The sequence below is a fragment of the Pteropus vampyrus genome, unplaced genomic scaffold (genome assembly GCF_000151845.1).
Source record: "Pteropus vampyrus isolate Shadow unplaced genomic scaffold, Pvam_2.0 Scaffold11, whole genome shotgun sequence".
Taxonomy (NCBI): Eukaryota; Metazoa; Chordata; class Mammalia; order Chiroptera; family Pteropodidae; genus Pteropus; species Pteropus vampyrus.
The window spans coordinates 846303-857986 of NW_011888792.1; the positions used below are offsets into that span (position 1 = coordinate 846303).

An 11684-nucleotide genomic window follows, 5' to 3' on the forward strand; every position below is an offset into this window, starting at 1 on the left:
ACCCTGATAACTGACAGAACTATGCCTTACACTTAAATAAGAAAACACTTTTGCTATCATTTAGAGTAACTACTTCTTTAGCCAATTTTGGGGGGAAAAATGAAATAAAATTTGCAAAAAGCAAGCTAAAAGAGGTATGAGCATATAAGTACCTATATGCAAGAATAGTGACTGATCCTGATAACTCTGCACTGTAGATTAGCATTTTTAAATACCTCTGACCCTTAAAACCCAAGATAAGTTCTAAAACATAATATATTCATCATAAACAAAAAAAATTCAGAAATACTAAAAAAACAAAATTTCACACATCTCCCAGAAATAAACATGGTAGCACTTTAAAGAAATTTCCTTCAAATCTTTTATGACTAAACAGAACATATTTTATATAGATGAGGTCATAATCTACAATTTTACATCTTGGTTTCTAATTGACCACTGCATCATCTCTGAAAACATTCTTCAGGCTAGCTTCCTATCACATGAATAGCCTGTAGTTTACCCACAGACCATACACTAATTACTCAAAATATACTAATATATCAGCAAATAAAACTAAATAGCAATACTGTCATTAATGTGTTACTATTTCCCTCACACTAACATAGGTATAGCAATAAATATTAATTTAACATTAATAAAACACTAAATGAAAGCAACAATGAAAAGAGACAACTAAAATTATATATATTATCAATGGAGTAAGAAAAAAGGCAGCCTGTAAGATTTAGAAATTTTTTTAAATCAGCAGAACCTCAAGACAGAGTTTACGGGTGACTTGGGAGTCTTCCCATTCAACTGAATGTATACAGATCCCTGGCAATACTGAGTAAACAAGAGTAGGTGAAATCCTCATTCTGTAAACATCTTGGGAGCTGGCAGGGTGATTAAACATAACATATGAATTTTAATGTCAAAAGCCATGTGACAGAGATTCATAACACAGTAGAACAGAAAACAGCAGCTTTATAAAAGAATAAGCAAAAAGAAAGCATAGAAAGGTAAAGGGATAGCCTAAGCACACAAAATATTAGAGAAGATTCAAAATAATTGTCCTATAAAAGGTTAGTAACGTACAGACTTACCTTCCACGAAGGAAGACTTGACAGAAATTTTTCTGAGTACTTTGCGAGCTCTTTAAAATCTAAATCCATTTAAGATAATTTCCTAAAGACAGTTAATTAAGAACCTAATAGGGAAAACTAAAAGCAACCAAGACAGAATCTAACAAAAAAAAGCAGTACTCAGAATAACCCTCTTAAACTTCAGGGTTTTCTGTATACTAAAATTGAGGTCTAATTCCCCAGATCCTTTCAACACATGTGCAATATGATGAACTAGGTGGTTAGGTACATGTATAGTATCCATATAATCTGTACCAGAGCCACAGCTCTCAGCTCATTTCTATTAAGACTCTCCTACTAAAGACAGGAACGAATTTGGAGCAAGTCCATCTATGGGGTGGGTGGGGGGAAGTCAAGGACACTCTCTTCTACAGCTCTCTGGACTCTGAGGCATGTGAACACATGGATCCAGATGTGCCAATAAACATGACATAATAAACATGATTTAAAATGACTTCATAAAGTAAGGAAAGCTGCTTTGGTATCTGTGGTTTTTCAGCACAGTTTTTGTTTGAGTTTAATTTCTATCTAAATCTTGTTTGGTAATTTTACAAAAAGCCCTCAATTCTTATAACGACTCTGCCTTGAGGAACTGGTGCCAATCTTTTTCAAAGGTAGTATGGAAATGCTTCATGCTTTATGGACGAACAAGAAAAGAAAATGTCCATAGAGCAAAGCTGTTTTTTTAAAGTTAATATTGGGTGTTAAGGGATTAAGGTGATTCCTTAAAAGCTAGAGAAAGTGCAAAGTTAAATTGTACCATGAAGAGAAAATATTGACTAGTTCGCTGTTTTTTTATTTTATAATTTTATTGTCTGATATAAGAAAGAAAACATTGATTTTTTGCATTCCTCCGGTAGCCTATGTTAAAAGAGTAACAATAGATAAGTGTAAATGAAATTCAGTTCTGAAGTCAAATGTTAGTTCTACATATTTAAAATTCTTTTAGCTACTCAAGAGCCATACTGGATCCACAACCCAATATTGTGGAAAAATCTCATGAGAAAGAATAGTTTCATTTTTTCCCTTTGCAAGGTCACTAAAGAAATGCCTCTGTAAAAGTAATTATATATTATACCTGTCCTGTAAAATTAATTCTAAATTATACTTACTGGAGAAGTGAGCAGATTTTTTAAAACTTTTCATACGTGATTACAAATAAATAAAATACAAAACTGGAGGAAAAAGCAAATCATAAGATAATATACACGTGTCAATAATTTTAATTTCCCCCAAAAATGTTGCTTAAAACAAGCAGCACTGACTCATTAATCTCACCTTTTTTTTCTCAGATATTTTATTAAGGAGCATAGAAATGACCAATGTGTTAGACTTAGGATAAATGGGGAAAGGAGAATCAAGCTACAATGAAGAGCACAAGTTCACTAGTAAATCTCTTTTAACAAAGAGTGATAATAGATATCCTAATTTTATAGTATACAAAAAGGTGTATGTAAAAATTGGTTTTTGCCTAAAATTAAGATTCTAATCATATGATTTTATTCACGTTAAAAGACCACTGAATTATAAGCTTTTAAAGTTTTACCAACTCTTGCAATGCCCATTCAGTAAGATTTGAAAATTTTATCTCAATTCTTATAGATATGCTAAAATCTATATCCTTTTATCACATGGAGATTCTTTTGAAATAAAGATAATTAATGAGCCTAAATCCTTACAATGCCTCAAAAGCACTAAATTTTTCAAAACTTAAGAGATAACTTTTTGATCTAGGAAAATTTTTTTTCAAAAAACACAATCCCATAAATTATCGGGTCACTTTACTGTGTGAACCACAGGTCAAAAGGCATTACAAATATGTAACACGACCAAGAAACTACTCACTTCATTCAACTACACAGATCCTGAAAAATAAAGCTATTCAAAATGTCTTGTATTCAGTCATTTAAAAATTTTATCAGGAAACATTAAATATTTAGAACTCATTTTCCCTACTCTTCTGTCCAGTGAGTTGGGTTAATCTTAAATAAAAATAAATTAAATATTTCAACTAAACACCAGAGGTTCGAAAAAAATAAAAATCATATGCAGTCGGGAGATTGGACCTTTTGAGATTTAACCACCTTTTTTAATCAGAGACATTCATTTAAAACTAAGTTTACAAACTATGTATAAAGACAGCTTCTTCTGTCAATCTCTTAACTGCCATGAACATTTCAGGCAATTAACCTAAATCAACTTCCATGATTCTCTAATCCCCAAAAAGAAAAGTCATACTAGTCAGACTTATATTGTGACTCAATTTCAAAATTAAATTAACAAATTATTGTACTGAACCAAAATTAAGAGATTCCCCTAAATATACCCTTTACATATTTATATTTTGAAAAGGACTTTTTTGTATGTACACTTGTTTGCTCATGATAGGTCTGCAAGTTTGTTGTTAAAGTTTAGTAATTTGATTAGAGAGCCAGGAAATCAAAATAAAGAAAATTACAAATACAAGAAATAAAAACAGGAGCAAAAGGATGTTTTTTTAAAAAATCTTAACATCTACATAATAGGACCAATCAAAATGACATAATATATCTTGTTTTTAAGAATTACATAATCACATCCAATGTGCTACTCATAATCACTCTTTCATTCTTATAAAAACCTGAGGCCTGAGCCAAAAACATTGCATCACATCCATTCTGTCTCCCAAATGATCCCAGCTTTAATATTTGTTCCTCCCCAAATTTACATAAATACTTAATATAACCAACATTAACTAGTTTATAGTCTTACCAAGAGCTTTGCATGAATACTCAAGTACTATAATCTTGATTCTCCTCTCATTCAACTTATATCCCTATGAATATGTAACAATTCAAAAATTTTTTTATTTTCATTTTTAAAACTCTAGAATAGGATCTAGTTTTTTTAAAGACGGTATAAAATCTTATTTATAAATTTAAATAATATTTCTACATCTGGCGTAACACAACTTGCTATCCCACAAAGAGATCATGTTACCTGTCAGTTGAGAGTGGATGGCTACTCATCTCATCACCACCAGATGTAGAAAAAAAATTTCTCCTTTTCCTTCAATTATTTTTTGGGGGGGGGAGTTACGGGGAGCCTTAGATGAGCACTGCCAATACCAGCACTGAAGAAAACAGAAGCTGGGAAGTAAGAAGGAAATTGCAGGAGCAAAGTTAGGGAGATGGCAATTTGGGGGTGGCAGTGGGCTTCCATTTTTTCCACTACATTTAAGTGGGTAAATGGACTGTAGCCAGGGGAAAAGCCCTGAGAGTCCATTGCTATTAACTCTGCCTATATCAGTAGGACAAAGGAAAAGAAGATGAAATCACAAGGATAAAAAGAAGAGCAAAAAGGAACCAGTTAAAAGTCCTCAGTATATAGAACAATAGGTTATACAGCAGGGGTGCCCAACCTCCCAGGCCATGGACCAGTACCGGTCAGTGGCCTTTTAGGAACTGGGCTGCATAGCAGGAGGTAGTGGCGGGCCAGCAAGAGAAGCTTCATCTGTATTTGCAGCTGCTCCCCAGTGCTAGCTAATATCGCAGCCTCAGCTCCACCTTCAGATCAGGCATTAGGAGCACCAGTCCCTGATGCCAAAAAGGTTGGGGACTACTGGGTTATTGTTAGGGGCAAGGACATTTGGGAAAAGCAAAGGTGATCTTGCCCATGTATAATACGTTACCTCGAAAAAACCCTAAAAACAAAAAATGAGTTCTTTCAAAATTTCAATAAGAGAGAGATGGGCTCAGTTACTCTTCATTAACAATTACAGCCATGCCACCCTGAACGTGCCTGATCTCATCTGATCTCAGAAGCTAAGCAGAGTCAGGCCTGGTCAGTACTTGGATGGGAGACCACCTAAGAAGACCAAGTGTTAAAAAAAAAAGTTACTCATTAACATATTAAAAAATAAACCTATTCTCATGAAAGTTCTCATTGCAAGAAAAAAAATGTAACTGTGATATTATGGGTGTTAACTAGATTTACATTAATTATTTCACTATACATGTGTCAAATCATTACATTGTATACCTTAAATGAACACAATGTTATATGTCTGTTATATTTCAATAAAACTGTGGGGGGAGGGAACCTAGTCTCAAAATATGCAAATTCTTCTCTTCTTATGGTTGCTATCCTCCTAAAATATGTTAATAGATATAAAATTATAATTCTATGTTAGTCGCAGGAAAAATAACTTTCAGCTTACAAGGCAAATCTTATTGGCAACTCCAAGTACCCTTTACTTACTTACTTGGTAGAATTTTTAAAGTGTTCTCACTCTTACTGTACATGCAGTTTTTATGCCAGTTAGAACATCCTTTTTAAACTTCCAAATTCACTGTTTCATGGTCCATCTGAATGAGCAGCCCTGCTAGGAACATACCATGCTGTTTCCCACATTTTTACCTCTGCACATAAAATGCCCAAATCCTGAAAAAGACCCGCTCAGATAACCACACACAACCCATCGTCATCCCTCCCCCTCTCCCTCCACCCTGAAATTTTCCAGTGCCTACCCAGCTATCTACTTTCCCTACTTAGCCAAGGTTCATTGCTCTGGCTTGGTGTTTCCACAGGACACAAATTACAAAACTAAATTTAAAATGATTTTTAAACTTTTATCACCCTATTTCCCTGACCCTTCATTGACTCTGCTTAAATCCTTTTAGTGGTTCCCACAGCCAACAGCAGTGTTTTTCAATTTATTACCAGTTGCTACCACTGGGTTGTTAAATCAATTTATTGAGTCCCAACTGTCATTCTTTCTTCAAAATAGAATAGGAAATACCAGAATGTAACACACAAAATGTATTATTTTGTGACATTTTATTATTTATATGTGTGTGCTCTAGACTTAAGGTAAAAACGTTATCTTGCTATAATGGACCATTGCCAAAAAATAAATAAATAAATAAATAAAAGCTTGTCTACGGCCATGCCACCCTGAACAAGCCCTGATTTCTGAAGCTAAACAGGCAGGGTTGGGCCTGGTTAGTTCTTGGATGGGAGACCACCTAGGAAGACCAGGTGCTGTAGACTTTAAAAAAAACAAACCTTGAAATACACAAGCTTTTGTTTGATCTAGAAGGCCCTCTAACCTGGCTCCTGCATAACACTCTAGGGCCTATCTCTTGTTACATCCACAAAGAGCCAAGTTCAAGTTCATAAGGCCAAACTTCTTTGTAGTTTCTTGTCTTAATTCGGTCAACCACACTGTTCCTTCTGCCTTGAATGCCCTCTCATTTGTCTACAAGACCCACCTGTACTCATCTTTCATTATTTAATATTTATTTCCTCAAGGAAAACTTTTTTATCCTTTCCTCGGCAGCTAATGCCACACAGACACACTCTGTACCTCTAATGAGGAATTATAACCTACATTACAGCCCCTTAGACATTTCATTGTACTTTTTAATTTTAGGCTTGTCTTCTAAACTTCTAAACTATAAACTCTCTGAGGAAATAAGCATATTTTACTAGTTTGTATCAGCAACACTGAACTGCTGTTGCTCTACATGTCACATGATAGGGTTTCAAAATTGGTAAAATGAACAAATACAGAATTAAGGACTTGCATATAACTTCTCTGATGTTAGAAATGATTGCCTTAGCCACAATGTCCATTCATACTGCAGTGCTGGATCAAGATTTCCTCACTGTTGACACATTAACTCCCAGAGAGGAGCACCCAGTAGCCTAAGGCAAAAAAGAAGTGTCAGCCTCCTCTCTCAGCAAAGAAGGGACTCAAGTTGAGGTTGCAATGAAGCAGCACCTATTTCCATGCTTTAGGAAGTTATCTAGGGAATGGCGAAGAAGAGGGTTTCCAGAGGTTCCCACAGGCAGGTGAGAGAAATCAGAAACAGTATTATCAGACCTCATTAGCAGTCACATTTTATAAATAACTCTTGATGGGGGCGGGGATTGGGCGGGGATTCTCTACTCTCTTGTTGAGGGCACTAAGTTGCCAATATGAGGCTAAACAAAAGGTAGCATGAAATAACACTGAAGTTATTTGATTTCTGTTGCCTATGCTATCTAATAGTTCCGAAATAGCTAACTGACTCACTGCTCTCATTATGAGATACTACCTGGAAGGAGGGTCATACCTAACAGGGGCTCCTCACTTGGGTTTTGAAGCTTTCCATAGACTTTATCTTACCTACATGAATGCTCTAATTCTTGGGGGTCTAATCCACCTATTTCACAAACCAAAACTTCAACTGCCTTCACTGTCATTAAAAACAGCGCAGGCAGCATCCAAGATACTTTGACAGACTCTGCCAACTGTCAGTTTCAGCTGTTCTTTTCCGTTTCCACCATAGTTAATAAACTATTACAGGAGCCACAAATTTGTTTCTGCCTAAACTAATCACCCATTTTCTTTTAAAAAAAAAAAAGTCCTTTTACACAAACTTTGACCCTAGACTTGCAATTATATCCATAATTAAGGCAAAGATAAATTCTTACTATAACTTAACAGTCAAAAATATATTCATAAAATGTGAAACTCTCCACCCAAATATTAAATTGTAGATACTTATCCAGTAACTTAGGATTGCCTGAGTAAAACTTTAAAGGCCATTTAAAGCTGTTTTCTTTTGTTTTAAATAGGTGCAGGAGACTATGCTTATTCTGCACTTATTAGGTATAAATATAAACACCTACCAACTATAGAAACTTCCACAAATGCCTTCTCAGTACGCTCTCCTTTTCTCCAACAATCATCTTCTCCTGACAACTCAGCTAAAACAAGTCACTATCAATGAGAAAAAATCATAGCCCCAATATAGACTTTCAGAAAAATGCCATAAACACTTCCTTTCCTCTCCAGCCCACCTTTAAGACTATTAAGAAAAGGGCAAATAAAACTGTTTATAAACAAATTTAGTTACACTGAAGTATCTAAAACGTGTGCTGTATGTGGGGGCTTATTTTGTATGTTAAATACCAGTTCCCTTAGTACTAAGTTCATCCCAAGCTTCCCTTAGTAAAATGATGAGCATTCATGCAGCTTAAAGGTTGTGGAAAACAGATTTTCTTCCATGGTGTCACATTCCATAGCCTAGAGAATGCAGCCTTTAACATGAAAAGCTGCCACTTGATTTTTTTCCTGTGACATGTTTTAAATAGAAGAGCTGCAAATTCTCAAGAGAAGCCATATCTCAAAGATTACGAATTGTAGTATGTTTCAGTATTTTATTAAAATTGGTGCAATTTATCCAAAATATTTTTCATATGCCATCATTTTCCAGCTTACATGCTTGAAAACTGCTGAGAGAAAACAATCTCTCCATCTGAAAGATTAACTTCAAGAAACCAAATAGTAATCATTAAAATAGAAAGGAGAAAAAGAAAACAATTCACTTTTATAGACTAGAAAAATTTTCAAACTCAACTAGTCCTTCATTTTACAGATAAAACAGAGTCCATCGAAGTTAAGTAATTTGCCTCAGATCATAAAGCTACTAGTAGCAGCACTAGAAATAGAATGAGGTATTTTAATTGCTCTTAGCAGTACCCCAAATCATGCAAGTTATATATGGTCTCATCAACTGTCGTTTAAATTTCAAAATTATTACTTTCTCTTTAATTCCTGATGATGGACTCCTACGACATGTGTTCTACATTTTCAAAGTTATTTAAGTTAATAAATGTCAAATTCTAACTCCAACAAAAAGATACTATTATCTAAGAACTTTCCTCTGAAAGTTCCAAGAAACTTTAGGTATGCACAGCCCAAAACTGTCACAATAAATTTAAAGTATATCCTCCTTTCAACGACCATCACTTTACATGTGTTTGTTCTACAACCACAAGAGTGAGAGAGACACACAGACAGAAAATTCTGGAAGTCTCTCTTTAACCAAAAGCATCAACAATCTGTTAATGAAATGACTAGATCATTTCTCCATTAATATATTACAGGTTTCTGGCTTAAATTAGGAAGTCACTAGCATTTTATCAAATTCCTGTGCGAAAAGTTAATAAAAGGTTGGAAAATGCACTCTCGGTTGACTTTGGATCTGAAAGAAGGTGAAGATCTGATATTGTTAACACAAACTAAACACCTAAGCTTTAAAAAGCATGAAACAGAAGTGAACAAGTTCCTTCAAAAAAAAAGCTTTCCTACTCAGGCTATGATCTACCAAGTGCACCAGCACTGCAGAGACCATATCAGTTAAGACTTTCAGATTTTCGTTTTAAAGCCCCAATAAATCAATTCTGCACATTTTAGTTTTGGATATTCAAGGGCAAAAGCAGAGGGCACTGAGAGGGCAACAATTTACACTGGATCATTTTCAAGGACTGTAATCTAACCACTCATTCCTTTACAGTTGTTTCTTTGTGCAACTAATTATTCTTAAAGTACTGAGAGAAGGCAGTATTGTACCTCTCTTTGAAACAAACCTAAGACAGATAAAACAAAACCTAAGACATGATTTTGATTACAAACTTATGCGGCAGTTTGACCAGTAAAGTGCAAGTGTTGTCTTAAACATTATTAACGTATGTTTTTAAATTATGACCTCCGGTATCACTCTACCAAAAAAAAAACTTGTTAAAAGGTTAATCACACCTACCTATACGGCCAGCTTAGCAAGGTAGTAAATTTGTTTGAAAACATAAAACACAATCGCCATTACCTCTCAATAACACACACACACACACACACACACACACACACACACTCGAAGCTGTGTTAAGCACAAAAATCCTTACCCCATTTTGCCCAGTGAAAACTTGCTCTGAAGTTTCTGCTCTTATGATACTGAATAACTTCCAAAGGAATTTCTCCGTCTATTTCGCAGTTGCTTTTCCACCCCGCGAAGTCCTTTTCTGGAGGTATTTCAGTAATGCTGACAATTCAATTAGTCCCCTTAGGTAAAATGATTTCTCTCCCGTAAATTCCAAAATGTTCAAACAAAGGTGGCATTTGCTTATTAGAGTTAAAATGTTGCGCGGAAGAGACAGCGGTCAATTCTATTCCACAAAAGGAGTCTAAGTGTAGGAAAACGCAGAATCCAGCTTCACGGAGTCCTACAAAAAATGAGTTCGGTGGTCATTTCGCTCAAATCCTCCACACTCACGGTGAGCCAGGTAACTCGGTGTTTTCGGTACTACTAAGGCTGCGGGTTCAAATTTCTCTACCACACCAAGTCCTTGGGGGTGGAGCGTGCAACCCAATGCGACGTGCGCTTTAGAGATCTCTACGAGAAAATAAAAATCCTAAAAGCAGTAATGCCGCTGCTTCCCGGCGCTCACATTAGAAAAAGCTATATAGAAAAATCTCCCCGAAGTGCAAACCCGGCAGCTCGCGACGTGCATGGCACTCCACATTGGAATCTGTCTTTCAAATTTCTCCCCTCCTAAGACTCGGAGCAGAGAGGAGGCGGGGAAGAGGAAGAGAAGACAGGGCAGGATCGATTCATTCTCCCGAGGAGAATAAACGGAGCCATTTCCAGGCTGGCAGCAGGTTGGGGGCGCAGCGCACGCCAGAGAGCAGGGGGAGGGGGCCCGATCCCACCTCCCTCAGCCCCTTCCTGCCCCCCGCCGCCGAGCACAAAGGAGCCCCGCTCGCGCCCGGCCCTTCATTCGCTGCTGCCCCCCCTTTCCTCCTCTCTTCGGAGCACCGCAGGTCTCAGGCTCCCGTCCGCGGAGAATGAATGAATCAGAGAGCCAAGCCGCACGCGGCCCCCGGCACACTGCCCCCAGCCCCTCGGCGGGCCGAGTGGCGGAGGACCGGGCTGAAGGGGTCGACAGGCGTCCACCCGAGGCGAGGCCGGCGGCCAATTCCGCGTCGGGGGGCAGGGGAGCGGGGCTCCAAGCCGCTGCTCCAGCGCCCCCACCCCTGCTCCTCGCCTCTCACGCTCCGCGCCGCCGCCACGCGCCGCCTCACAGTCCCCGGGCCCCGTCTCCGCCTCCTCACACTTCCATCACCGCCCGCCTCCGCCGGTCTCCAGCTCCCGGTCAGCAGAGCAGCACCGACCCGGGCGGCCCCGAAGCCCGCTGCTGCCTCCGCTCCCAGCGGCCGCTCGCAGAGCTGAGGGCGCCGCTTCCCGGGTCAGCGCCGCCCGCGTGAGCCGAGCGCGGTGGCAGAGCTGGCTACGGGGGGGTAGGGGGTGGGGTTGGGGGACGGGGCGGAGAAAACGGGGGGCGAGGGCAGTCCCTCCCCCTGCTGGCGGGAGGGGGCAGGAGGCAGCCGCTGCCGCCCCGCTGCGGCCGGGCGCCGGGGTGCTGACCAGTCCCGAGGCCCCGACGGAGCCCTGTGTGCAGCGAGAGGCGGCGGCAGCCGCGAGGACGGCGGGGAGGCTGGTGGTCAGGAGCCCAGGCGGCCGGTGTGAGGAGCTAGCCCGGCCGGTAGGTCCATCAGTCCGTCCGTCCTTCCTTCCCCCCTCCCCTAGTGGCCGGCGGCGAGCCGACCGTGCGCTCTGCTCCTCCGCTGGCTGCTGGCTCCGCTCCCGGCCGCCACAGCCTCCTCCGCACCCCACATCAGCTGCTCGCGCTGTGTCTCCATCCTCCCCGCAGGAGGACCTTTAAATAGCAACGTCAGCGCGCTCTTCTCCGCAC

The 11684-nt window shown here is 39.2% G+C and overlaps 1 protein-coding gene and 1 pseudogene across 1 annotated transcript in view; one reads left to right on the plus strand and one right to left on the minus strand.

Moving 5' to 3' along the window:
• HOMER1 (homer scaffolding protein 1) overlaps positions 1–10959 on the minus strand; it is a 115270-nt gene extending 104311 nt beyond the window's left edge. Inside the window, exon 1 of the mRNA XM_011377344.2 lies at positions 9837–10959. Within this exon, the coding sequence (XP_011375646.1) occupies positions 9837–9841 (5 nt within the window). The 5' untranslated portion in view covers positions 9842–10959. The remainder of the gene's footprint in view (positions 1–9836) is intronic.
• Positions 4877–4995, plus strand: LOC111732036 (annotated as a pseudogene).
• Positions 10960–11684: the final 725 nt, after the last annotated feature.